Source organism: Coregonus clupeaformis, chromosome 23 (assembly GCF_020615455.1).
Source record: "Coregonus clupeaformis isolate EN_2021a chromosome 23, ASM2061545v1, whole genome shotgun sequence".
NCBI classification, from domain to species: domain Eukaryota; kingdom Metazoa; phylum Chordata; class Actinopteri; order Salmoniformes; family Salmonidae; genus Coregonus; species Coregonus clupeaformis.
This window is the reverse complement of record NC_059214.1, coordinates 17,764,064-17,788,917: the sequence shown is the minus strand read 5'-3', so window position 1 is coordinate 17,788,917 and position 24,854 is coordinate 17,764,064. Positions and strand designations below refer to the sequence as shown.

The 24,854-nt window shown below is 43.1% G+C and overlaps 1 protein-coding gene across 3 annotated transcripts in view; it reads right to left on the bottom strand.

Moving 5' to 3' along the window:
- LOC121536678 (myosin light chain kinase, smooth muscle) overlaps positions 1-24,854 on the bottom strand; it is a 95,333-nt gene that overhangs the window by 63,658 nt on the left and 6,821 nt on the right. For all 3 annotated transcript variants that reach the window (XM_041844105.2, XM_041844106.2, XM_041844107.2), the window contains exons 2-3: positions 4,085-4,243; positions 1,094-1,250 (exon numbers count right to left, since the gene is read on the bottom strand). In XM_041844105.2, the coding sequence (XP_041700039.1) occupies positions 1,094-1,246 (153 nt within the window). In that variant the 5' untranslated portion in view covers positions 1,247-1,250; positions 4,085-4,243. The remainder of the gene's footprint in view (positions 1-1,093; positions 1,251-4,084; positions 4,244-24,854) is intronic.

Here is a 24,854-nt window from a genome sequence, read left to right as displayed (position 1 = left end):
CTAGGGCATATGAGCAGCAGAGGCGATCCTCTGGGGGATGTCAAAACATCATAAGGCGACGTGGAACGTTTCCAAACATGGAGCAAGTCCACTGGAGAGTTGGTGGAGCTCGACTGGGATGTTGACATGTGCAGTGGACGGTGTAAATCATGCGTGTTTTGGGATAACAAATAAAGAATAGACAACAAAAGACCCACACTCTCGAGGTATAGTTATGAAAATAATAAAGTATTCTTTATAAATGCATTATGTGGTCCTGTCTGGCTCAGCAGGTAGTGTATGGGTTCGATTCTCACTGGGGCCACCCATACAAAAATGTAGGCATTCATGACTGTAAGTAACTTTGGATCTGCTAAATGGCATATATTATATTACTCTTCTTGACTAGCATTTCACCCATGATAGACCTTTAATCTACCTCTGTAACTTCCTCCCAATTTTTTAAGTGCCTTCTTAAAAGTATAGCCTAAGATTTATCGGTTTGTAAACTTAAAAAAAAAAATGGGAAGAGTTTTCTTCCTTTGTTAGGATAACAATTAACCATGCTTGAATCAGATTGAAATGGGAAATTTAAGCAGTCTTCTCCAAAAGGACCATTGGGATAAATCAAGAGTGTCTGCTAAATGACTAAAATGTAATGTAAATGTAATGACCTGACAGTACTGTCTGTCAGCCTCAATTACATGTTGGGAAAAGCATTCTCAGACTCTTTTTTTGTTGTTGTACAAAGCCTGCTTGCTCTTCAATGACCACATTGAGTCAGCTGATAACTGGAGACTGATGCTCAATCCCAAATCAACCCCTAAACCCAGTGATGCCCAGAGAGGGATGCCAAGGAGTGCTCAGTTAACAGCACAGTAAGGAGTCTTGGCACAGCCTCTGTCTGCTAACAGGCGGTGGGAGTCAACATCAGGCCTTGAACCAAGGGCAACAAGTCCGCTTCAGCACCTCCACTCCAAACACAATGAAAATTATGCAACATGCAGAACTCACACACGCTGGGGCGGGTTGAAAAGAAACAGATATAATCAGTACAAAGTCAGGAGGAAAAAAGGGGATTTTGAGAGACGGAAGGAGAGAGAGAGATCCATACCTTCCCATCCAGCCGCGCTGTCCCCCCCGGACTGACCCGTGCATTGCGGGGTGGGAGAGTGAAGGCTGGAGGCTCCTGACTTGGGGAACCTCGGCCTAGTGTCAGGCTGGTCTTGGAGATCTGTGTTGTTGTCACAAGCTGCACATCCCCCATATTTCTGTACAGGATATAATTACTTTTTGTAAATTGTTTTGATAATGCACTTCACTTTTATAGTCTGCGTCCCAAATGGCACCCTATTCCCTATGTAGTGCAGTCATTTTGACCAGCGCCCATAGAAGACTGTACAGGGAATAAGGTGCCATTTGGGGATAAGATCTTAATTCTATTTGAAGTGATTCCTGTCGCTATATACAGTTGAAGTCAGATGTTTACATACACCTTAGCTAAATACATTTAAAATCAGTTTTTCACAATTCCTGACATTTAATTCTAGTAAAAATTCCCTGTCTTAGGTCAGTTAGGATCACCACTTTATTTTAAGAATGTGAAATGTCAGAATAATAGTAGAGAGAATTATTTCTTTCAGCTTTTATTTCTTTTATCACATTCCCATTGGGGCAGAAGTTTACATACACTCAATTAGTATTTGGTAGCATTGCCTTTAAATTGTTTAACGTGGGTCAAACGTTTCGGGTAGCCTTCCACAAGCTTCCCACAATAAGTTGGGTGAATTTTGGCCCATTCCTCCTGACAGAGCTGGTGTAACTGAGTCAGGTTTGTAGGCCTCGTTGCTTGCACACACTTTTTCAATTCTGCCCACATATTTTCTATAGGATTGAGGTCAGGGCTTTGTGATGGCCACTCCAATACCTTGACTTTGTTGTCCTTAAGCCATTTTGCCACAATTTTGGAAGTATGCTTGGGGTCATTGTCCATTTGGAAGACCCATTTGCGACCAAGCTTGAACTTCCTGACTGATGTCTTGACATGTTACTTAAATATATCCACACAATTAGCCTATCAGAAGCTTCTAAAGCCATGACATCATTATCTGGAATTTTCCAAGCTGTTTAAAGGCACAGTCAACTTAGTGTATGTAAACTTCTGACCCACTGGAATTGTGATACATTGAATTATAAGTGAAATAATCTGTCTGTAAACAATTGTTGGAAAAATTACTTGTGTCATGCACAAAGTAGATGTCCTAACTTACTTGCCAAAATGAAAAACGAGTTTTAATGACTCCAACTTAAGTGTATGTAAACTTCCGACTTCAACTGTACCATCTCTTGAATCCAATCCATCAACCATCTGGTCTCTTGCCAAATCCGTGTCAACCATAATAACGACAGATAAAAGAAATGGTCATCCATTGATTCACAGTCATTACTTTAACAGTTTTGAGCTTGTTATTCTTATACGCCCTTGCTTAGCTCTGGCAAGCCATAACTTAGCTGTAGAAGTAGTTAAGGAAATATTAGAAAATAACTGCAACTTCCCTTTCCTGATGTTTTGGGGGGAAATACCTCCCTTGAGGCGTTCACAGAAACTGCATTCTCAGACACCTTCTCAGCCTCCACCATATATCAACAGTCAAATAAGCGACCAAGCAAAAGTAGTAACAAAAATGCTCCCTGTAGGATACAACCACAATATTTGACTACTCAAAGTTCACTGGATCACAGTATGTGCTCTTTCTCACACTAGCTGGCCAACATTTATCCCTGTGAATCTAATCTAATACATTAGAATAGCTAAATAAGCATAACACCCACATACTGTACATACAAACATACGGTCAGTTGGACATATGCCCTGGTCATTGCGTATCCCATCTGTGGAATGTGTTATAATCAGTACTGTCTCAATAGAGGAGTTGGGACCACCAAGGAGGGACAAGTAGAAGTGAAATGTATCGTGGCTGTTTTGAGACATTAGATGTCTAATTCTGGTATAAAACACAGGACCCTCAGTCTGCAAGCCATATGAAGCTGCAGCCGGAGCCCCCTGAGAATGAACGTGAGAGGGGCACAGGGTAGGAAAAGCAAAAGTATTTGAGTAACTAACTGTTCCATTGTGAAAAGGGAGTCAGTCACACCTTTTAGCAAGCGGTGAAATCTCAAGCCACATTCCATTTAATTGATGCGCTTAAAAAAATACTATTGTACCGTATGGTTTAATGGCAGTGGTTTTCAAGCGTAAAAAATACATAATTTGAGTTTAGCCTTTATTTTAACACAATTCATATCCCACCTCTACACAATGCCACACAACATCACATGGGATTAATAATGTCAAAACAGCGGTTTAATTGATGTGGCGTCAAGCCCTCTTGCTCTTTCGGTGTTGTGAGACAGGTGTCAGTTCAGGGTTACTGAGTGGCTCTGCAGTGTGATTTTGGTCAAAAATAGTGCACTCAAAGGAATAGGCTGCCATAATAAAACCTTTGCCATTGGGTTATTACCTCACAGATGTGGCATGAGACCGGTAATAGCATATGACACATTCAAAACAGTGCAGCTATGAGACTGACATGCTCTGCCCTCAAACAAAAGCATCACACCATTAAGGATGAAGATGAAGGATTTAGCTTGAGCTCAGAGCACACCTGTTAGTCATATTATATATGAAATGATCTAATGAAAGAAGCATGGAGGGCCCCAAAGTCAATGCGGTCTAGCTACAACATTTACTAACACATTATAATCTATTCACCTGTATCTGTAAATAATTAAAGACTTCAAAGTCAAGTCTCACAGTGGATCAGATAATGTTGCATTACCATGTCGGCAATGTAAGAATTAGAATGGATTCTCTGCCCAGCAGTGACACATATGATATGATGATACTGCATGATATTTGCCCTGCAGTGGACAGACATTAGCTGACGTCATGATGACTTCACCATACACTGTGTTGCATTCTCACTTTCATGTCAACACTATAAAACAGTTAATAAAACATACAATAAACATTCAGTAATCAAAAAAGCATGCACAACAGAAAGAGAAAGGGAAACATTAAAATCAGAGAGAACCGCCGACTCACTGTATTCCTGTGTTGGTCTGCCTTCGCAGCAGGAGGCGCAGTGGAGGACCAAGACCTGCTACTGTTCAGTGGTCAGGAAGCCTGATGCTTACTCGGTGGCGTTTCCAACACTGCCTGTCCTGCGGCGGGGTTTGTGTGCGTCCTTATTCCTTTTTTCTCCTGTTTGCATGGAGAAAATGAGTGTATAAGGTAGGAACACATTAAGGTACAGTAGGTACAGTACAGCTGTTAGGACAAACAGAGCTGCACATCTTTACATGGACAGATTGATTGGTTAATTGTTTTTTTGATTGATTGAATTTAAAAGCCCAAAGAAGGCTGATTTACAGTACCAGTCAAAAGTTTGGACACACCTACTCATTCAAGGGTTTTCTTTATTTTCTTTACATTGTAGAATAATAGTGAAGACATTGTGACGTCACGAGAGGCTACACGGCTTTCAGCGGGATTGCTCAAGTAGTGCAAGGAGACAAGGTTCAAACAAAACAAGGATTTTATTAAAGGTCTTGGGAAATTAACGAAAATATAACAAAATTCTGTTCTCTTGTGGCTCTTTAAGGGTTAACAGTTCAGGGATGTCTCTTCCACATCCAAAATCATAATTCTCACTCGCTCAGATAACTTTTCCCCAGCCTTACTGTAGTCCACGTTGCAGCTAGTGGCCCACCCAGCAAAAAGTCCTTCCAAATGTCTCTCACGTATTTCCACAGGTGCATATATCCAAAGGTGAGTATTTCCCAAAGGTAAGTATCTCCAAATCCTTATATTCCTCATGGAAGTGGACGTGCAGCCCTCTTGTCCTCCAGAGAGCCCAGGTTGGAGACTGTGTTTCTTCACCCCCCACACACCCTCTCAGTGTGTCTCTTCCCTTCCCAAACCTTCAGCTCATCAGCTCCTCATTTGTTTCAGCTGCGTGGGAAGATTGGCCATAGAGGGGTGGAGTTCCCGACCATACCAGCAGATGGAGCCATAGCTGTCTGGGTTTGCAGCCACCTCAGGGGGATGTAACGTCCCTCCAGGACACAGCCTCTCGTGACATCACACATCCCCCTCCTCGGGACCGACGTCCTCGTCGGGGTAAAGGCAGCGAAGAAGGCATCACGCCGGGAGAGGGCGTCCGCATTGCCGTGGTGCTTGCCAGCCTGCTCTCTCTTCAACTCCTCCACCTCTAGGACCAGGGACTCAGCCTCCTGTTGTCTCTCCTTGAGTTTCTTACTGAACGCATCAGCCTTGGTTTTAGCAGAGTTTAGCTTCTGTTGAGCAGCTTTCAGTTCCTTCTCTCTCTTTGCCTCCGCATTCTTCATCTTGTTCTCCAACACCTTGTACTTCTCCTCTGCCTTCTTCTGGACCTCCTTACTACTGCGCAGGGTCTCCTCACACTCCTCGATGGTCCTGCGCAGCCTCTCCAGCTCCTCCTGTTGCTTATGGACGGAGCTCTGTTGGAGTTTAGCCTGGAGGATATCTAACTCTTCTGTCTTCATGTCTAACTGTTGCTTTAACAAACAATACCTCTCAGCGGTCGCCTTCAGACCAGACAGTTCCTTGTCCAGATTCTGTAGCTCCGTCTCTGTGTCGGTCTGGGCACCTGCCATCCCTATCCGAGCCCGGGCGGGAGTGAGTAATTCGGAGGATTGCACCGGAGCCTTCCCAGGATGAGTCTTGCCTCTCCGTTTCCGAGGTACTCGGGTTATCCTCTCCTGAGACTCTCTCCAGAGTGGGTAAAAGGCTGGGCAGTCTCGTCCAATTAGGACAGGGACGGGGAGGGAATCAACCACCCCCGCCGTCGTGTGTATGGTTCCCCGTGTGCTGGTCATTGTAAGTTCAGTAATGGGGTATTCTCTGGTGTCCCCATGGACACAGGAAACTGGGAGGACTTTCCCCGGGGTCAGACACGTTGGGCCCACCAAATCCTTACGCACCAGGGTGGCCCGGCTACCAGAATCCAGTAAGGCCTCCACATCATGGTGATTCACAGTTACCGGGCAGGTGGGGGGGTCGATCTAGGCCGCCATCTACGACTCCCAAGAGCGAGGCCAAACGGTGTGTGGGTGCTGAGCTGGAGGACTCCGCAGTGGGCATAGGTTCATCGGCTGGTTTCCCACACTGCCAGGAGATATGTCCCATCTCCCCACACCGGTAACACTGTCGAGTTTCCCCCTCCTGGTGTACTCTTCTTGGACCCGCCTGGTTTCTGGCTCCCCTGGAGCCGGGATAAGTCCTGACGTGGCTGGGTTCGAGACCTTGGGGTCCTTTGGACGGGTTCTTCCCATTTGTGGTGGGGCCGCACTCCTGGGGTCTTTTCGGGAAGCATTCAGCATCTCCGCTGTGGCCTGGTACTTTTCCACAGCTTCCACGGTCAGATCAGCCGTGGTCAAGGCCTGTTGACTGATGAACCGTTTTGCCTCATAAGGCAGGGCGCGTAGGTAACGATCCACCACAACGGCCTCCACCACCGCCGCTGCTGTATTCCTCTGCGGATCCAGCCATTTCCTTGCGATTCGGACAAGTTCATGCATCTGCGCCCGAGGAGGTTGGTCTGGTTGGAAGGTCCAGCTGTGAAAGCGCTGGGCCATACCAAACTTTGTGAGTCCATATCTGCTGAGGATCTCAGACTTCAGGGCATCATAGTCAGTAACCTGGTCAGGGCCCAGGTCCCGGACAGCATTCAGCGATTCCCCGGTTAGAAAGGGGGCTAACAGACCAACCCACTGTTGCTTGGGCCAGGCTTCCCTAGTGGCCGTGGCCTCAAATGCATGCAGGTATGCCTCAATGTCATCGGTAGCTCCCATCTTAGATATAAAGTCACTTGCCTTTATTGGGCGGGTATTTTGGACAACCATCTGTCTCTGCAACTGCAATTCCTCTGCCTTCAGAAGGTTGGCTTTCTTTTGCTCCTCCAAGAGAGCCACGTTTGCTTGCATCTGGGCTTGCTGGCCAGCAACAAGGGCTTTCAATATGTCCTCCATTTCAGTCGGCGGGGAGCCTACGGCCAACTTGGAAAACTGGGTGATCAAACCTTCGGTATCCTCCTCTGACATGCACTATTAACGCTTGAGCGTGCCCGTATTCTCCACCACCTGTGACGTCACGAGAGGCTACACGGCTTTCAGCGGGATTGCTCAAGTAGTGCAAGGAGACAAGGTTCAAACAAAACAAGGATTTTATTAAAGGTCTTGGGAAATTAACGAAAATATAACAAAATTCTGTTCTCTTGTGGCTCTTTAAGGGTTAACAGTTCAGGGATGTCTCTTCCACATCCAAAATCATAATTCTCACTCGCTCAGATAACTTTTCCCCAGCCTTACTGTAGTCCACGTTGCAGCTAGTGGCCCACCCAGCAAAAAGTCCTTCCAAATGTCTCTCACGTATTTCCACAGGTGCATATATCCAAAGGTGAGTATTTCCCAAAGGTAAGTATCTCCAAATCCTTATATTCCTCATGGAAGTGGACGTGCAGCCCTCTTGTCCTCCAGAGAGCCCAGGTTGGAGACTGTGTTTCTTCACCCCCCACACACCCTCTCAGTGTGTCTCTTCCCTTCCCAAACCTTCAGCTCATCAGCTCCTCATTTGTTTCAGCTGCGTGGGAAGATTGGCCATAGAGGGGTGGAGTTCCCGACCATACCAGCAGATGGAGCCATAGCTGTCTGGGTTTGCAGCCACCTCAGGGGGATGTAACGTCCCTCCAGGACACAGCCTCTCGTGACATCACAACATCAAAACTATGAAATAACACATATGGAATCATGTAGTAACCAGAAAAGTGTTAAACAAAATCAAAATATATTTTATATTTGAGATTCTTCAAATAGCCACCCCTTGCCTTGATGACAGCTTTGCACACTCTTGGCATTCTCTCAACCAGCTTCACGAGGTAGTCACCTGGAATGCATTTCAATTAACAGGTGTACCTTGTTAAAAGTTAATTTGTGGAATTTCTTTCCTTCTTAATGTGTTTGAGCCAATCAGTTGTGTTGTGACAAGGTAGGGGGTATACAGAATATAGCCCTATTTGGTAAAATACCAAGTCCATATTAAAGCAAGAACAGCTCAAATAAGCAAAGAGAAATGACAGTCCATCATTACTTTAAGACATGAAGGTAAGTTAATACGGAACAATTCAAGAATTTTGAAAGTTTCTTCAAGTGTAGTCGCAAACACCATCAAGCGCTATGATGAAACTGTCTCTCATGAGGACCCAGAGTTACCTCTGCTGCAGAGGATAAGTTCATTAGAGTTACCAGCCTCAGAAATTGCAGCTAAAATAAATGCTTCACAGAGTTCAAGTCACAGACACATCTCAACATCAACTGTTCAGAGGGGGCTGTGTGAATCAGGCTGTCACGTCTCCTCCCGTTGCTCCCCTCCGGCGCTCTGATTCGCCTGTCTACTGAGCCACTGGTCTGAGCGCACCACCTCGACTACACCGGAATGGAAACCCAACGCACCCTGATCACCTCCAGCGCATCTGCACCTCATCATCTCATCACCACCCCTATTTAGCCCTGGACTGTTCTGGATGATGTTGTGTGTGATTGTTTAGCTTCGTGTCGTTTACTCTATCTTTGTTATTTATCTTGCTCATTGTTAAGTAAACCTTGACCTTGTTAATTCCTGCGTCTGCGTCCTGCCTCTTCCTATACTCAGTACGCATCACACAGGCCTTCATGGTCGAATTGCTGCAAAGAAACCACTACTAAAAGGACACCAATAATAAGAAGAGACCTGCTTGGGCCAAGAAACACGAGCAATGGACATCAGACTGGTGGAAATGTGTCCTTTGGTCTTGGGTCCAAATTTGAGATTTTTGGTTCCAACCGCCGTGTCTTTGTGAGACGCGGTGTGGGTGAACGGATGATCTCTGCATGTGTAGTTCCCACCGTAAAGCATGGAGGAGGAGGTGTTATGGTGTGGGGGTGCTTTGCTTGTGACACGGTCTGTGATTTATTTAGAATTCAAGGCACACTTAACCAGCATGGCTACCACAGCATTCTGCAGCGATACACCATCCCATCTGGTTTGGGCTATTTTACCAAGAAGGAGAGTGATGGAGTGCTGCATCAGATGACCTGGCCTCCACAGTCCCCCGACCTCAACCGAATTGAGATGGTTTGGGATGAGTCGGACCGCAGAGTGAAGGAAAAGCAGCCAACAAGTGCTCAGCATATGTGGGAACTCCTTCAAGACTGTTGAAAAAGCATTCCAGGTGAAGCTGGTTGAGCGAATGCCAAGAGTGTGCAAAGCTGTCATCAAGGCAAAGGGTGGCTATTTGAAGAATATAAAATATATTTTGATTTGTTTAACATGTTTTTGGTTACTACATGATTCCATATGTGTTATATCATAGTTTTGATGTCTTCACTGTTATTCTACAATGTAAAAAATTGTAAAAAATAAACAAAAACCCTTGAATGAGTAGGTGTGTCCAAACCTTTGACTGGTAGTGTATATAAGGTCCTATATTTCCATTGTGGTCCTCTATTTCCATTGTGGTCCTCTATTTCCATTGTGGTCCTACATTTCCATTGTGGCCCTCCATTTCCATTGTGGCCCTCCATTTCCATTGTCGTTCTCTATTTCCATTGTGGCCCTCCATTTCCATTGTGGCCCTCCATTTCCATTGTGGCCCTCCATTTCCATTGTGGCCCTCCATTTCCATTGTGGCCCTCCATTTCCATTGTGGCCCTCCATTTCCATTGTGGCCCTCCATTTCCATTGTGGCCCTCCATTTCCATTGTGGCCCTCCATTTCCATTGTGGCCCTCCATTTCCATTGTGGCCCTCCATTTCCATTGTGGCCCTCCATTTCCATTGTGGTCCTCTAGGGTCTATACTATGTTACTGTATAGCCTGTCAAATTATGGCTTACTTTCAGAGTCTTTGTTCAACTAACACATCATCATATTAAACAAGTCTATCAAAGAAGAACACATGGTCTTGATTAAAAGTTAAATAGTGTATTTTATTCATTAGCTTCTCTTCAGTTCCAAATCAAATGGAAAATCTGATGTAGACAAAATTGGAGAGCATAACCTCAGGTGGAATCTAAACATGTGCTTGGTGAGGACTTGAGAATGAAAACAGTTGTGTTGCTTGTAGTGACTTCCCAGCAGCCACTGGCATTAACATAAACTGGTTCCTGTTTGAGAAAACACTTAATTGACAGGATGTGCAAGGCCTATAATAACCACAAGCGTGAAAGTCCCTTTGCTGTATAAACCATCAAGACATTCTATACACACATTTTTCAAAAAAGTTGGCCACAGACGTCAATTCAATGTCTATTCCACGTTGGTTCAACGTAATTTCATTGAAATGACGTGGAAACAACGTTGATTCTACCAGTGTGTGCCCAGTGGGTAACTGCAGAACTGTTGTTTTTCTGAATGCATTATTATTCTGTCTACCTTCCAAATGGCACCCTACTCCCTACATAGTGCACTACTTCTGACCATTGCCCTATTGGCTCTGGTCAAAAGTAGTGCACTATATAAGGAATAGGGTGCCAATTGGAACGTAACCTTTGTAATCCATTACCAGGATGACATTTTTCTTCCCTAATATAAAATAAATAACATTGGGTTACTATCAGCAAAGCCACAGCCAGACCTGTGTTTCATTAATCCTTTCTTGGAACATCAAGATAGGGACGTTGGTGCTTTATCAGTTGACACATTGCAGAATGTATATTCAGAGCTCCACAGTTTATTTGACCAATGATGTTTTGCATGGCCCTGAGTCAGATGTGCTTCATACCTCACATTTGACATGGTCAATGTAAGGTTCATACCCTTTTAAAACCAATATCAATACAAATAAAACATGGAATATAGTTCAGCAAGGCAAGTAAAAATGCTTGCAATAGCTGATAGAAACACCACTAAAAGGTGTCGCTGCTAGTGCTAACCCACAGGAATATTGGTTCTATCCACAGTACTCCAATATCAATGATCCCAACATCTAAGGGTTAAGTCACTGAGATGCATATCTGGAACACCTGGCTGGGAGAGATGTACTCTTTCTCTGACAGTTTGGGGCTTTTGCACCGGTGTTAGCAATAAGCAAACACCTCAGACGTTTACATGGCCATAGGGTCATTCACCTTCACCGGAGGCCATTAGGGTGTAGTGCTGTTTTTTTAACAACTACAGTGGGGGAAAAAAGTATTTAGTCAGCCACCAATTGTGCAAGTTCTCCCACTTAAAAAGATGAGAGAGGCCTGTAATTTTCATCATAGGTACACGTCAACTATGACAGACAAATTGAGAAAAAGAAATCCAGAAAATCACATTGTAGGATTTTTAATGAATTTATTTGCAAATTATGGTGGAAAATAAGTATTTGGTCACCTACAAACAAGCAAGATTTCTGGCTCTCACAGACCTGTAACTTCTTCTTTAAGAGGCTCCTCTGTCCTCCACTCGTTATCTGTATTAATGGCACCTGTTTGAACTTGTTATCAGTATAAAAGGACACCTGTCCACAACCTCAAACAGTCACACTCCAAACTCCACTATGGCCAAGACCAAAGAGCTGTCAAAGGACACCAGAAACAAAATTGTAGACCTGCACCAGGCTGGGAAGACTGAATCTGCAATAGGTAAGCAGCTTGGTTTGAAGAAATCAACTGTGGGAGCAATTATTAGGAAATGGAAGACATACAAGACCACTGATAATCTCCCTCGATCTGGGGCTCCACGCAAGGTCTCACCCCGTGGGGTCAAAATGATCACAAGAACGGTGAGCAAAAATCCCAGAACCACACGGGGGGACCTAGTGAATGACCTGCAGAGAGCTGGGACCAAAGTAACAAAGCCTACCATCAGTAACACACTACGCCGCCAGGGACTCAAATCCTGCAGTGCCAGACGTGTCCCCCTGCTTAAGCCAGTACATGTCCAGGCCCGTCTGAAGTTTGCTAGAGTGCATTTGGATGATCCAGAAGAGGATTGGGAGAATGTCATATGGTCAGATGAAACCAAAATATAACTTTTTGGTAAAAACTCAACTCGTCGTGTTTGGAGGACAAAGAATGCTGAGTTGCATCCAAAGAACACCATGCCTACTGTGAAGCATGGGGGTGGAAACATCATGCTTTGGGGCTGTTTTTCTGCAAAGGGACCAGGACGACTGATCCGTGTAAAGGAAAGAATGAATGGGGCCATGTATCGTGAGAATTTGAGTGAAAACCTCCTTCCATCAGCAAGGGCATTGAAGATGAAACGTGGCTGGGTCTTTCAGCATGACAATGATCCCAAACACACCGCCCGGGCAACGAAGGAGTGGCTTCGTAAGAAGCATTTCAAGGTCCTGGAGTGGCCTAGCCAATCTCCAGATCTCAACCCCATAGAAAATCTTTGGAGGGAGTTGAAAGTCCATGTTGCCCAGCGACAGCCCCAAAACATCACTGCTCTAGAGGAGATCTGCATGGAGGAATGGGCCAAAATACCAGCAACAGTGTGTGAAAACCTTGTGAAGACTTACAGAAAACGTTTGACCTGTGTCATTGCCAACAAAGGGTATATAATAAAGTATTGAGAAACTTTTGTTATTGACCAAATACTTATTTTCCACCATAATTTGCAAATAAATTCATAAAAAATTCTACAATGTGATTTTCTTGATTTTTTTTTCTCATTTTGTCTGTCATAGTTGACGTGTACCTATGATGAAAATTACAGGCCTCTCATCTTTTTAAGTGGGAGAACTTGCACAATTGGTGGCTGACTAAATACTTTTTTTCCCCACTGTAATTGACCGACATCGGTTCAATTATTTGAATTTAATTTAGTTCAAATTTTTTCTGTGAGCTCAATGCGCAGTTTCTCTAGAAATAAATAAAATCAAGCCCGAACTGTGCGATGTAGCAGGGATTTGTAGTTTCCAACAGCCCAATATTCTACCTAGTTTAGTGCAGAAAACGTGATAATTAACTACAATGACCATAATCCATTACGCGCCTACTTGTCCGGTCTGTGTGGGGCAGACACAGAGAGGGAGAGAAGAGACAAAAGACGCGGGATCGAGAGGGACAGAGAGCAGTTCCTTCCTTCAGTCAGTACCATCATGGGACATTTATTAATTATTTTATTCTGTGTTGTTACAGCATTCAACCCTCCTAATTCATAGTGCATGTAATGTAAAATAAACATTTCAACCAAAATCGAAAACAGTGATTATTTTTCAATAATCTAACCGAAACAGAACATTAAAAAGCACTCATCGCTCAGCACTATTAGAGTGAGATTACCCACAGCACACATGATAACACAAATACACAGCACATAAGGTAGGCGTCCCAAATTATACCCTATTCCCTATGTAGTGCACTACTTTTGACCAGAGTTGTCTTGCGCATTCACCCTCTGAATGGCACACATACACAATCCATGACTCAATTGTCTTAAGGCTTAAAAATCCTTCTTTAACCTGCCTCCTCCTCATTCATCTACACTGATTGAACTGGATTTAACAAGTGACATCAATAAGGGATCATAGCTTTCACTTGGATTCACCTGGTCAGTCTGTCATGGAAAAGCAGGTGTTCTTAATGTTTTGTACACTCAGTTTATAAGGAAATAGCGTGCCATTTCAGACGAAACCTGTGGCCTGATCAAACACCTGGATTCCCACAGTTAAAGTTACTGTATTTGGCCACTATCGACGAATAGCTGTCCAAACAATAAGTTACTGTACCTCAGTCAAATAACCAGTGAAACAAATTCTTGGGACCTGTTAATGAAACCAATTACCAGTTAAAGAGCTATTATTTTAATAGACAAGATTGGCTGGAGATCACTTTATGTGTTGCACAAAGTGTTTCTCATTATGTGGTGAAGTTCTTTTCACATTGAACATTCAACTGCTCAACAGGACATGGAGGAACTCAAGGCCAGACCCATAGAGGAAATGTAACAATATCAAAAGCAACACGTAAGTGTGTGTAGGGAATGGGACATTTCTGCTATCAATGGATACTACGCAACATGTACGGTAGGACTACAAAACATGATGAAAAATATACTCACCAACTACCTTAAGTGGACAATTGACACCCTATTCCCTTTTTGGCTCTGGCCAAAAGTAGTGCACTATATAGGGAATAGGTTGCCATTTGGGACACAGTCCATGACTCAACAGGATGATATAAAACAGGGGCCTGCAGGTAAATATACTGAACAAAATATAAATACAACAATTTCAAAGATTTTACTGAATTACAGTTCATATAAGGAAATCAGTCAATTGAAATAAATACATTAGGCCCTAATCTATGGATTTCACATGACTGGGAATATAGATATGCATCTGTTGGTCACAGATACCTTTAAAAAAAGGTAGGGGCGTGGATCAGAAAACCAGTCAGTATCTGGTGTGACCACCATTTGCCTCAGCAAACCGCTCGCCCACACAACGCCATACATTTGGTCTGCAGTTGTGAGACCGGTTGGACTAACTGCCAAATTCTCTAAAACGAGGTTGGAGGCGGCTAATGGTAGAGAAATGAACATTCAATTCTCTGGCAACAGCTCTGGTGGACATTCCTGCAGTCAGCATGCCAATTCCACGCTCCCTCAAAACTTGAGACATCTGTGACATTGTTTTGTGTGACAAAAGTACACATTTTAGAGTGACCTTTTATTGTCCCCAGCACAAGGTGCACTTGTGTAATGATCATGCTGTTTAATCAGCTTATTGATATGCCACACCTGTCAGGTGGATGGATTATCAAGGCAAATGAGAAATGCTCACTAACAGGGTTGTAAAAAAACATGTGTGCAAAATTTGAGAGAAATAAGCTTTTTGTGCATATGGAACATTTCTGGGATCTTTTATTTCAGCTCATGAAACCAACACTTTACATGTTACGTTTATATTTTTGTTCAGTGTATAAAGGAAACAATGAAAGGAGAATGATTGGGCCAAACTGCTTGACGTGTGTGAACACTCTGTCTAATCTTATCCACAGTAGAATCAAACTTGTTGGGGCTTTTGGTAAACGTGACACACGTGACAGCTGGGAAAAGTAAGTGATAGATAACAGGTCCATGGTGTACAGAGACAATGCTACTGTTTGGAAATAGCAGCAGGAAGCACAGAGGACACTGACAGGACTGTGATAAGGCTAGTAACAACCCTGTAACCCTCCTCTCAACACACTGTATGTCCCAAATGGCACACTATTCCCTATGTAGTGCACTACCTTTGATGCAACATGTACGGTAGGACTACAAAACATGATGAAAAATATACTGTACTCACCAACTACCTTAAGTGGACAATTGACACCCTATTCCCTTTTTGGCTCTGGCCAAAAGAAGTGCACTATATAGGGAATAAGGTGCCATTTGGGACACACACATATTACGCACACACATATTACCAGGTCATTGCTTAACCACACAATGATGCTGGGGTGCTGTCGTCAGTTTTGTAGCTGTAGGCCTAACCAATGCCCCATAACAGTTCCATACGCCAAATGTGACTGTAGTTGAAACATTTGTCATATCAAACTATAATAATGAAGTTATTACTAGGCATTCAAAATTCTAGTAACTTTCCAAAATCCCCATGTTTTCCAGAAATCCTGGTTGGAAGATACCGGATTTCCTGCTTATTCCCTCCTGATTTCAGGAATCTTCCAACTGGGATTTCTGGAAAACCTGGGAACATTACCGGAATTTATGACATATTCCACCACGGAACATCAGTAGAACAGTCCAAAAGCGTCCTTCTCTAGCTACATTACATGAGCTACTGCAACACTAGCCAGCTCCAATGTCCCCCTGTTGTCAGTCTCTGGACAAGGAAAAGTGCTGACTTAAGACTTTCTGCTCCTATTCAAGGCAGTCTTTAGATTCTGGGTGCCATCAAAGTAGCCAACTGCCAGAGCACAGCTGGTGAGAGAGGATTACTATTACAGTGTTATTAACTGGACTTCAGTTCAATCATCTGCATTTCATTACTTATGGCACTGCTCATGTCCAACTGATTATGGATCAAGCTCATTAATAAGACAACCAACTCTAAAATTCCAAGAATAGAATAGAAATTGTTTTCATTATTATTAATCTATAAATGGTCATTGTTGACTTCCATTCTGGCAATGGAAATCAAATTCCTTTTAAAACTAAATCTATCCGATTATATATATGGTTTTAGAATGCTTCAGAAGGGGCAAGACCAGCACGACTTTCATCAGACACTTCAATCAAATGTGATGAGACCCTCACCCAATGCTCCCTCTAATTTTTTGGGGCACTGAACACATTTTAGGACTTGTGAGCAGAAACTTGAACATTGTGAGAATTCTGTGCAACTTCCGGCGGGCGTTTACAGTGAACACTGAGGCTGTACCCTTATAGTTTTAGACAGTAGCCAATGTGGCTATTTGAGCATAATGTAGGCCTACCAACAAAACCAATGGAGCAAATCCCATAACATTTTCACATGGAAATAGCTTTTGATTTCTATGATATAGCCTACAGTAGCCTATATGTGGTGTTCAATGCAGGCCTACATTGCATGAGACTTTTAAAAACTATTTTACATTATGAAGGGCTTGACATTAATTAATAATTTTTTACTTGGTCTGTAACACCATGGGCCAAATAGTTGACTGTAAATTGTATTGTATTGTATGATACAAGAAACCACTTTACAAAATACAAATGTACTTTTATTGCCATACAGAGAATTAGACAATGTAGGCTACCCCTCCGCCTATTGGCTTATTTGCATATTCAAGCCTCTCAAAATATAACAATGTCCCTTTAATTAAGACATAAGCTTTTTACCTGACTGGCTTTTCAAAACACACCTTGAAATGTATCCTACACGTTTTGTGCTTTTGTAGGAAGCAGTAACTCCCCATTGCTGACCTATACTTATCTATAACTGGGCTAATAACTTGCTAATCAACAAATGTGGACACGATCTGAAAAGCGTATTTACTTGCGGGTGATTGAAAGACCGCTCGTGGGCTACCCTGCCAATAGAATTCTACTCCGTTGCGCTCTGGCTCTGCATTCAACAAAATCACAGACTCAGTCTTGCAAAGTTAGATTTGTTTTGGTTTGTTGCATTGAAAAGGGGCTGATACAGTGGGGGAAAAAAGTATTTAGTCAGCCACCAATTGTGCAAGTTCTCCCACTTAAAAAGATGAGAGAGGCCTGTAATTTTCATCATTTAAATTTCTATAGTTCGGTCTCTTTTCACATCCTGACAGAGAGTTGTGGATACTGGTTGTGGTTTACTGATTTATTTGGTGTAGGCTACGGCCAAACAGTAGCCTGTGAGTTCTTGTTAATAAACCGCTCAATTTGAGAACTCAATCCTCTGTTGTTTAAATTATTTTTTTGATGATCTAGAGGTCATTACATTGGTGTCAGAAGTAAAAACAAAAATTAAGCTAGCTAGCTAGCTAGCTAGCTAGCTAGCTGACTACGGTGGCTATGTACGTGGATTAGCATGGTGTCTAGGTACGTGGATTAGCCAGAGAGACTGAAAATGCTTCATGGTAGTCCGAGAGTGAAGGGAAGAGTCGGCGGACGAATACGGTGTGCGTGATTTGGTTTGGTTTATTCGGATCCCCATTAACTTTTGCAGATGCAAGAACTATTCTTCCTGGGGTCCACAAAAAACACAAAGCATGACAAGTAACAAAACACTGATAGACAAGGACAGTCAAACAAATTTTAAATACAACAATACAACCAAAAAAATATATATAATAAATAGTATAAACAATACAACTAAAAATAGTTTATACTATTATATATATATACATATATACACACACACACACACACACTTTTTGTGTAATGATCTCATGGAACTCCCATCTCCAATTACTCAAGCAAATAGCAAAATTACTGTAAAAAATATATTAAATAACATTTTAATGGAACGGCGCACACACAGACACATTAAAATTAAAATGTTATTTAATACTTTTTTTTAAGGTAATTTTGCTATTTGCTTGAGTAATTGGAGATGGGAGTTCCATGAGATCATGGCTCTGTATAATATTGTGCGTTGCCGTGAATTCGTTTTGGACTTGGGGACTGTGAAGAGACCCCTGGTGGCATGTCTTGTGGGGTATGTTTTTTGACTACGCAAACAATGTGACATTGTCATTACAGAAACACTTCTTATAAAAACTAGAAGAGAAGCAGTACATCTCTTGTCAACACTCAACCAGGAAAGACTGACATTCATGTTGTTGATGTTAATTATGTATGTGCAGTAAAAGGCAAGGCGTGCTGCTCTGTTTTGAGCCAGCTGCAGCTTTGCAAGATCTTTCCTTGCTGCACTTGTCCATACCGGACATTAATCAAGATGGGACAGGACCAGAGCCTGAACAGCTAGTACAGTTGATTTGTGTGTCAAAAACACATAACATATTTTTATAACAGACATACCCCTCCCCATTTTCACAACATCTTTGTCAATATGACTTGGCCATGATAATTGACCATCCAATGTTATACCTAGGAATTTAGTTTCCTCAACTTGATCAATGGTCACACCCAAGATCCAAGATGGCGTAGCAGTGCGGTCGTGTTGTTTGTTGTGTGTCTGTGTAAATAGCCTGTTTTTTTGTATTTTTCGTACATATTTCCCTATCACACTTTTCATCCTTCTACAAAATATACTTTCCTGCAACCCGCCTCACTCAATGTGGAACGGATTATATTATTGACTTACCTTTTATCTAGAATCTCCAGTTGAAACTAGATAACTAGTTACTTGCTATTAGCCACCGTTAGCGGTTTTCACCCAGAACATTGTCATTAGGAAGGCCACCAAAAATTCAGAAATGTCTATCCCCAACTACAACATTTTCCGTCTCGATAGAACTGCCAAAGGGGGTGGGGTTGCAATCTACTGTAGAGATAGTACGATAGAGCTCTGCAGGCTATCCAGTTCTGTGCCCAAACAGTTTGAGCTTCTACTTCTAAAAATCCACCTTTCCAGAAATAAGTCTCTCACTGTTACCGCTTGCTACAGACCCCCCTCAGCCGCGAGCTGTGCCCTGGACACCATATGTGAACTGATCGCCCCACATCTATCCTCAGAGTTCGTACTGCTTGGTGACCTAAACTGGGATATGCTTAACAACCCGGCCAACCTACAATCTAAACTAGATGCCCTCAATCCCACACAAATTATCAACGAATCTACCAGGTACAACCCTAAATCTGTAAACATGGGCACCCTCATAGAGATCATCCTGACAAATTGACCCTCTAAATACACCTCCGCTGTCTTCAACCAGGATCTCAGCGATCACTGCCTTATTGCCTGCGTCCGTAATGGGCCCGCTGTCAAACGACCACCCCTCATCACTGTCAAACGCTCCCTAAAACACTTTAGCAAGCAGGCCTTTCTAATTGACCTGGCCCATATATCCTGGATGGATATTGACCTCATTCCATCAGTAGAGGATGCCTGGTTGTTCTTTAAAAGTGCTTTCCTCTCAATCTTATATAAGCATGCCCCATTCAAAAAACTTCAGAACTAAGAACAGATATAGCCCCTGGTTCTCCTCAGACTTTACTGCCCTGACCAGCACAAAAACATCCTGTGGCGTACTGCATTAGCATCGAACAGCCCCCGTGATATGCAACTTTTTAGGGAAGTCATGAACCAATATACACAATCAGTTAGGAAAGCAAAGGCTAGCTTTTTCAAACAGAAATTTGCATCCTGTAGCACTAACTCCAAAAAGTTTTGGGACACTGTAAAGTCCATGGAAAATAAGAGCAACTCCTCCCAACTGCCCACTGCACTGAAGCTAGGAAACACTGTCACCACAGATAAATCTACAATAATCGAGAATTTCAACAAGCATTTTGCTACAGCTGGCCATGCTTTCCAACTGTCTACCACTACCCCTGCCACCAGCTCTGCACCCTCTGCTGCAACTTGCCCATGCCCCACCCCGCTTCTCATTCACACAAATTCAGACAGCTGATGTTCTGAAAGAGCTGAAAAATCTGGACCCCTACAAATCAGCTGGGCTAGACAATCTGGACCCTTTCTTTCTAAAATTAGCCGCAGAAATTGTCGCAACCCCTATTACTAGCCTGTTCAACCTCTCGTAACGTCTGAGATCCCCAGAGATTGGAAAGCTGCCGCGGTCATCCCCCTCTTCAAAGGGGGTGACACTCTAGATCCAAACTGTTACAGACCTATATCCATCCTGCCTTGCCTTTCGAAAGTATTTGAAAGCAAAGTTAACAAACAGATCACCGACCATTTCGAATCCCACCGTACCTTCTCCGCTATGCAATCCGGTTTCCGAGCTGGTCATGGGTGCACCTCAGCCACGCTCAAGGTCCTAAACGATATTATAACCGCGATCGATAAAATACAGTACTGCGCAGCAGTCATCATCGACCTGGCCAAGGCTTTCAACTCCATCAACCACCGCATTCTTATTGGCAGACTAAATAGCCTTGGTTTCTCTAATGACTGCCTCGCATGGTTCACCAACTACTTCTCAAATAGAGTTCAATGTGTCAAATCGGAGGGCCTCTTGTCTGAACCTCTAGCCGTCTCTATGGGGGTGCCACAGGGTTAAATTCTCGGGCCGATGTCACTCTTGCTGCTGGTGACGCTCGGATCCACCTCTATGCGGACGACACCATTTTGTATACATCTGGCCCTTCATTGGACACTGTGTTAACAAACCTCCAAACGAGCTTCAACGCCATACAACACTCCTTCCGTAGCCTCCAACTGCTCTTAAACACTAGTAAAACTAAATGCATGTTCTTCAACCGAACGCTGCTTGCACCCGCCCACCCGACTAGAATCACTACTCTCGGCGGGTCTGACCTAGAGTGTGTGGACAACTACAAATACCTAGGTGTCTGGTTAGACTGTAAACTCTCCTTCCAGACTCACATTAAGCATCTCCAATCAAAAGTTACATCTAGAATCGGCTTCCTATTTCGCAACAAAGCCTTCTTTACTCATGCTGCCAAACATGCCCTCGTAAAACTGACTATCCTACCGATCCTTGACTTCGGCGATGTCATTTACAAAATAGCCTCCAACACTCTACTCAACAAATTGGATGTAGTCTATCACAGTGCCATCCGTTTTGTCACCAAAGCCCCATATACTACCCACCATTGTGACCTGTACGCTCGTTGGCTGGCCCTCACTACATATTTGTCGCCAAACCCACTGGTTCCAGGTCATCTATAAATCACTGCTAGGCAAATCCCCGTCTTATCTTAGCTCACTGGTCACCATAGCAACACCCACCCGTAGTCTGCACTCCAGCAGGTATATCTCACTGGTCATCCCCAAAGCCAACACCTCCTTTGGCCGCCATTCCTTCCAGTTCTCTGCTGCCAATGACTGGAACGAACTGCAAAAATCTCTGAAGCTGGAGACACTTATCTCCCTCACTAACTTTAAGCATCAGTTGTCAGAGCAGCTTACCGATCACTGCACCTGTACACAGCCATTCTGAAATTAGCCCACCAAACTACCTCATCCCCATATTGTTATTTATTTTGCTAATTTGGACATCATCTTTTGCACATCTATCATTCCAGTGTTAATACAAAATTGTAACTATTTTGCACTATGGCTTATTTATTGCCTTACCTCCATAACTTACTACATTCGCACACACTGTATATACAGTGAGGGAAAAAAGTATTTGATCCCCTGCTGATTTTGTACGTTTGCCCACTGACAAAGAAATTATCAGTCTATAATTTTAATGTTAGGTTTATTTGAACAGTGAGAGACAGAATAACAACAAAGAAATCCAGAAAAACGCATGTCAAAAATTTTATAAATTGATTTGCATTTTAATGAGGGAAATAAGTATTTGACCCCTCTGCAAAACATGACTTAGTACTTGGTGGCAAAACCCTTGTTGGCAATCACAGAGGTCAGACGTTTCTTGTAGTTGGCCACCAGGTTTGCACACATCTTAGGAGGGATTTTGTCCCACTCCTCTTTGCAGATCTTCTCCAAGTCATTAAGGTTTCGAGCCTGACGTTTGGCAACTCGAACCTTCAGCTCCCTCCACAGATTTTCTCTGGGATTAAGGTCTGGAGACTGGCTAGGCCACTCCAGTACCTTAATGTGCTTCTTCTTGAGCCACTCCTTTGTTGCCTTGCCGTGTGTTTTGGGTCATTGTCATGCTGGAATACCCATCCACGACCCATTTTCAATGCCCTGGCTGAGGGAAGGAGGTTCTCACCCAAGATTTGATGGTACATGGCCCCGTCCATCGTCCCTTTGATGCGGTGAAGTTGTCCTGTCCCCTTAGCAGAAAAACACCCCCAAAGCATAATGTTTCCACCTCCATGTTTGACGGTGGGGATGGTGTTCTTGGGGTCATAGGCAGCATTCCTCCTCCTCCAAACACGGCGAGTTGAGTTGATGCCAAAGAGCTAAATTTTGGTCTCATCTGACCACAACACTTTCACCCAGTTCTCCTCTGAATCATTCAGATGTTCATTGGCAAACTTCAGACGGGCATGTATATGTGCTTTCTTGAGCAGGGGGACCTTGCAGGTGCTGCAGGATTTCAGTCCTTCACGGCGTAGTGTGTTACCAATTGTTTTCTTGGTGACTATGGTCCCAGCTGCCTTGAGATCATTGACAAGATCCTCCCGTGTAGTTCTGGGCTGATTCCTCACCGTTCTCATGATCATTGCAACTCCACAAGGTGAGATCTTGCATGGAGCCCCAGGCCGAGGGAGATTGACAGTTCTTTTGTGTTTCTTCCATTTGTGAATAATCGCACCAACTGTTGTCACCTTCTCACCAAGCTGCTTGGCGATGGTCTTGTAGCCCATTCCAGCCTTGTGTAGGTCTACAATCTTGTCCCTGACATCCTTGGAGAGATCTTTGGTCTTGGCCATGGTGGAGAGTTTGGAATCTGATTGATTGATTGCTTCTGTGGACAGGTGTCTTTTATACAGGTAACAAGCTGAGATTAGGAGCACTCCCTTTAAGAGTGTGCTCCTAATCTCAGCTCGTTACCTGTATAAAAGACACCTGGGAGCCAGAAATCTTTCTGATTGAGAGGGGGTCCAATACTTATTTCCCTCATTAAAATGCAAATGAATTTATAACATTTTTGACATGCGTTTTTCTGGATTTGTTTGTTGTTATTCTGTCTCTCACTGTTCAAATAAACCTACCATTAAAATTATAGACTGATCATTTCTTTGTCAGTGGGCAAACGTACAAAATCAGCAGGGGATCAAATACTTTTTTCCCCTCACTGTATATTTTCTGTTGTATTTTTGACTTTATGTTTTGTTTATCCCATATGTAACTCTGTGTTGTTGTTTTTATCGCACTGCTTTGCTTTATCTTGGCCAGGTCGCAGTTGTAAATGAGAACTTGTTCTCAACTGGCTTACCTGGTTAAATAAAAACAATTTAAATACACAACTCCAGCTGAGGTTTAGGCCTTAGAAAATGTTTTGAATCAAATACAATGCTTTTAGTTTAAGATTTATGTAACACCCATTCCGATACTGACTGTAACTCCTTATTTAGAATTTCATTGAGGTCACTGGCTTTGGGTGTTGACATGTAGAGTGTGTAATGATCTGCATACATAGTCATTCTAGCTTTGTGTAAGACCAGTGGCAAGTTATTTGTAAAAATAGAGAAGGTTAACGGCCCAAGGCAACTGCCCTGAGGGACACCGCACATATTGGATGTTAGATAAGCTTCCATTAAAGAACACTCTCTGGGTTCTACTGGATAAATAACTCTCCACCATTGTGATGGCAGGTGATGTACAGCCATAGCAACTGAGTGTTCAATAACAATTTATGATCAATAACATCAAAGGCTGCACTGAAATCCTCACAATACAGCTCCAACTATCATCTTACAGTGGCTTGCGAAAATATTCACCCCCCTTGACATTTTTCCTATTTTGTTGCCTTACAACCTGGAATTAAAATTGATTTTTTGGGGGTTTGTATCATTTGATTTACACAACATGCCTACCACTTTGAAGATGCAAAATATTTTTTATTGTGAAACAAACAAGAAATAAGACAAAAAACAGAAAACCTGAAAGTGCATACAGTGAGGGGAAAAAATATTTGATACCCTGCTGATTTTGTACGTTTGCCCACTGACAAAGAAATGATCCGTCTATAATTTTAATGGTAGGTTTATTTGAACAGTGAGAGACAGAATAACAACAAAAAAATCCAGAAAAACGCATGTCAAAAATGTTATAAATTGATCTGCATTTGAATGAGGGAAATAAGTATTTGACCCCCCTCAATCAGAAAGATTTCTGGCTCCCAGGTGTCTTTAATACAGGTAACGAGCTGAGATTAGGAGCACACTCTTAAAGGGAGTGCTCCTAATCTCAGCTTGTTACCTGTATAAAAGACACCTGTCCACAGAAGCAATCAATCAATCAGATTCCAAACTCTCCACCATGGCCAAGACCAAAGAGCTCTCCAAGGATGTCAGGGACAAGATTATAGACCTACACAAGGCTGGAATGGGCTACAAGACCATCGCCAAGCAGCTTGGTGAGAAGGTGACAACAGTTGGTGCGATTATTCGCAAATGGAAGAAACACAAAAGAACGGTCACTCTCCCTCGGCCTGGGGCTCCATGCAAGATCTCACCTCGTGGAGTTGCAATGATCATAAGAACGGTGAGGAATCAGCCCAGAACTACACGGGAGGATCTTGTCAATGATCTCAAGGCAGCTGGGACCATAGTCACCAAGAAAACAATTGGTAACACACT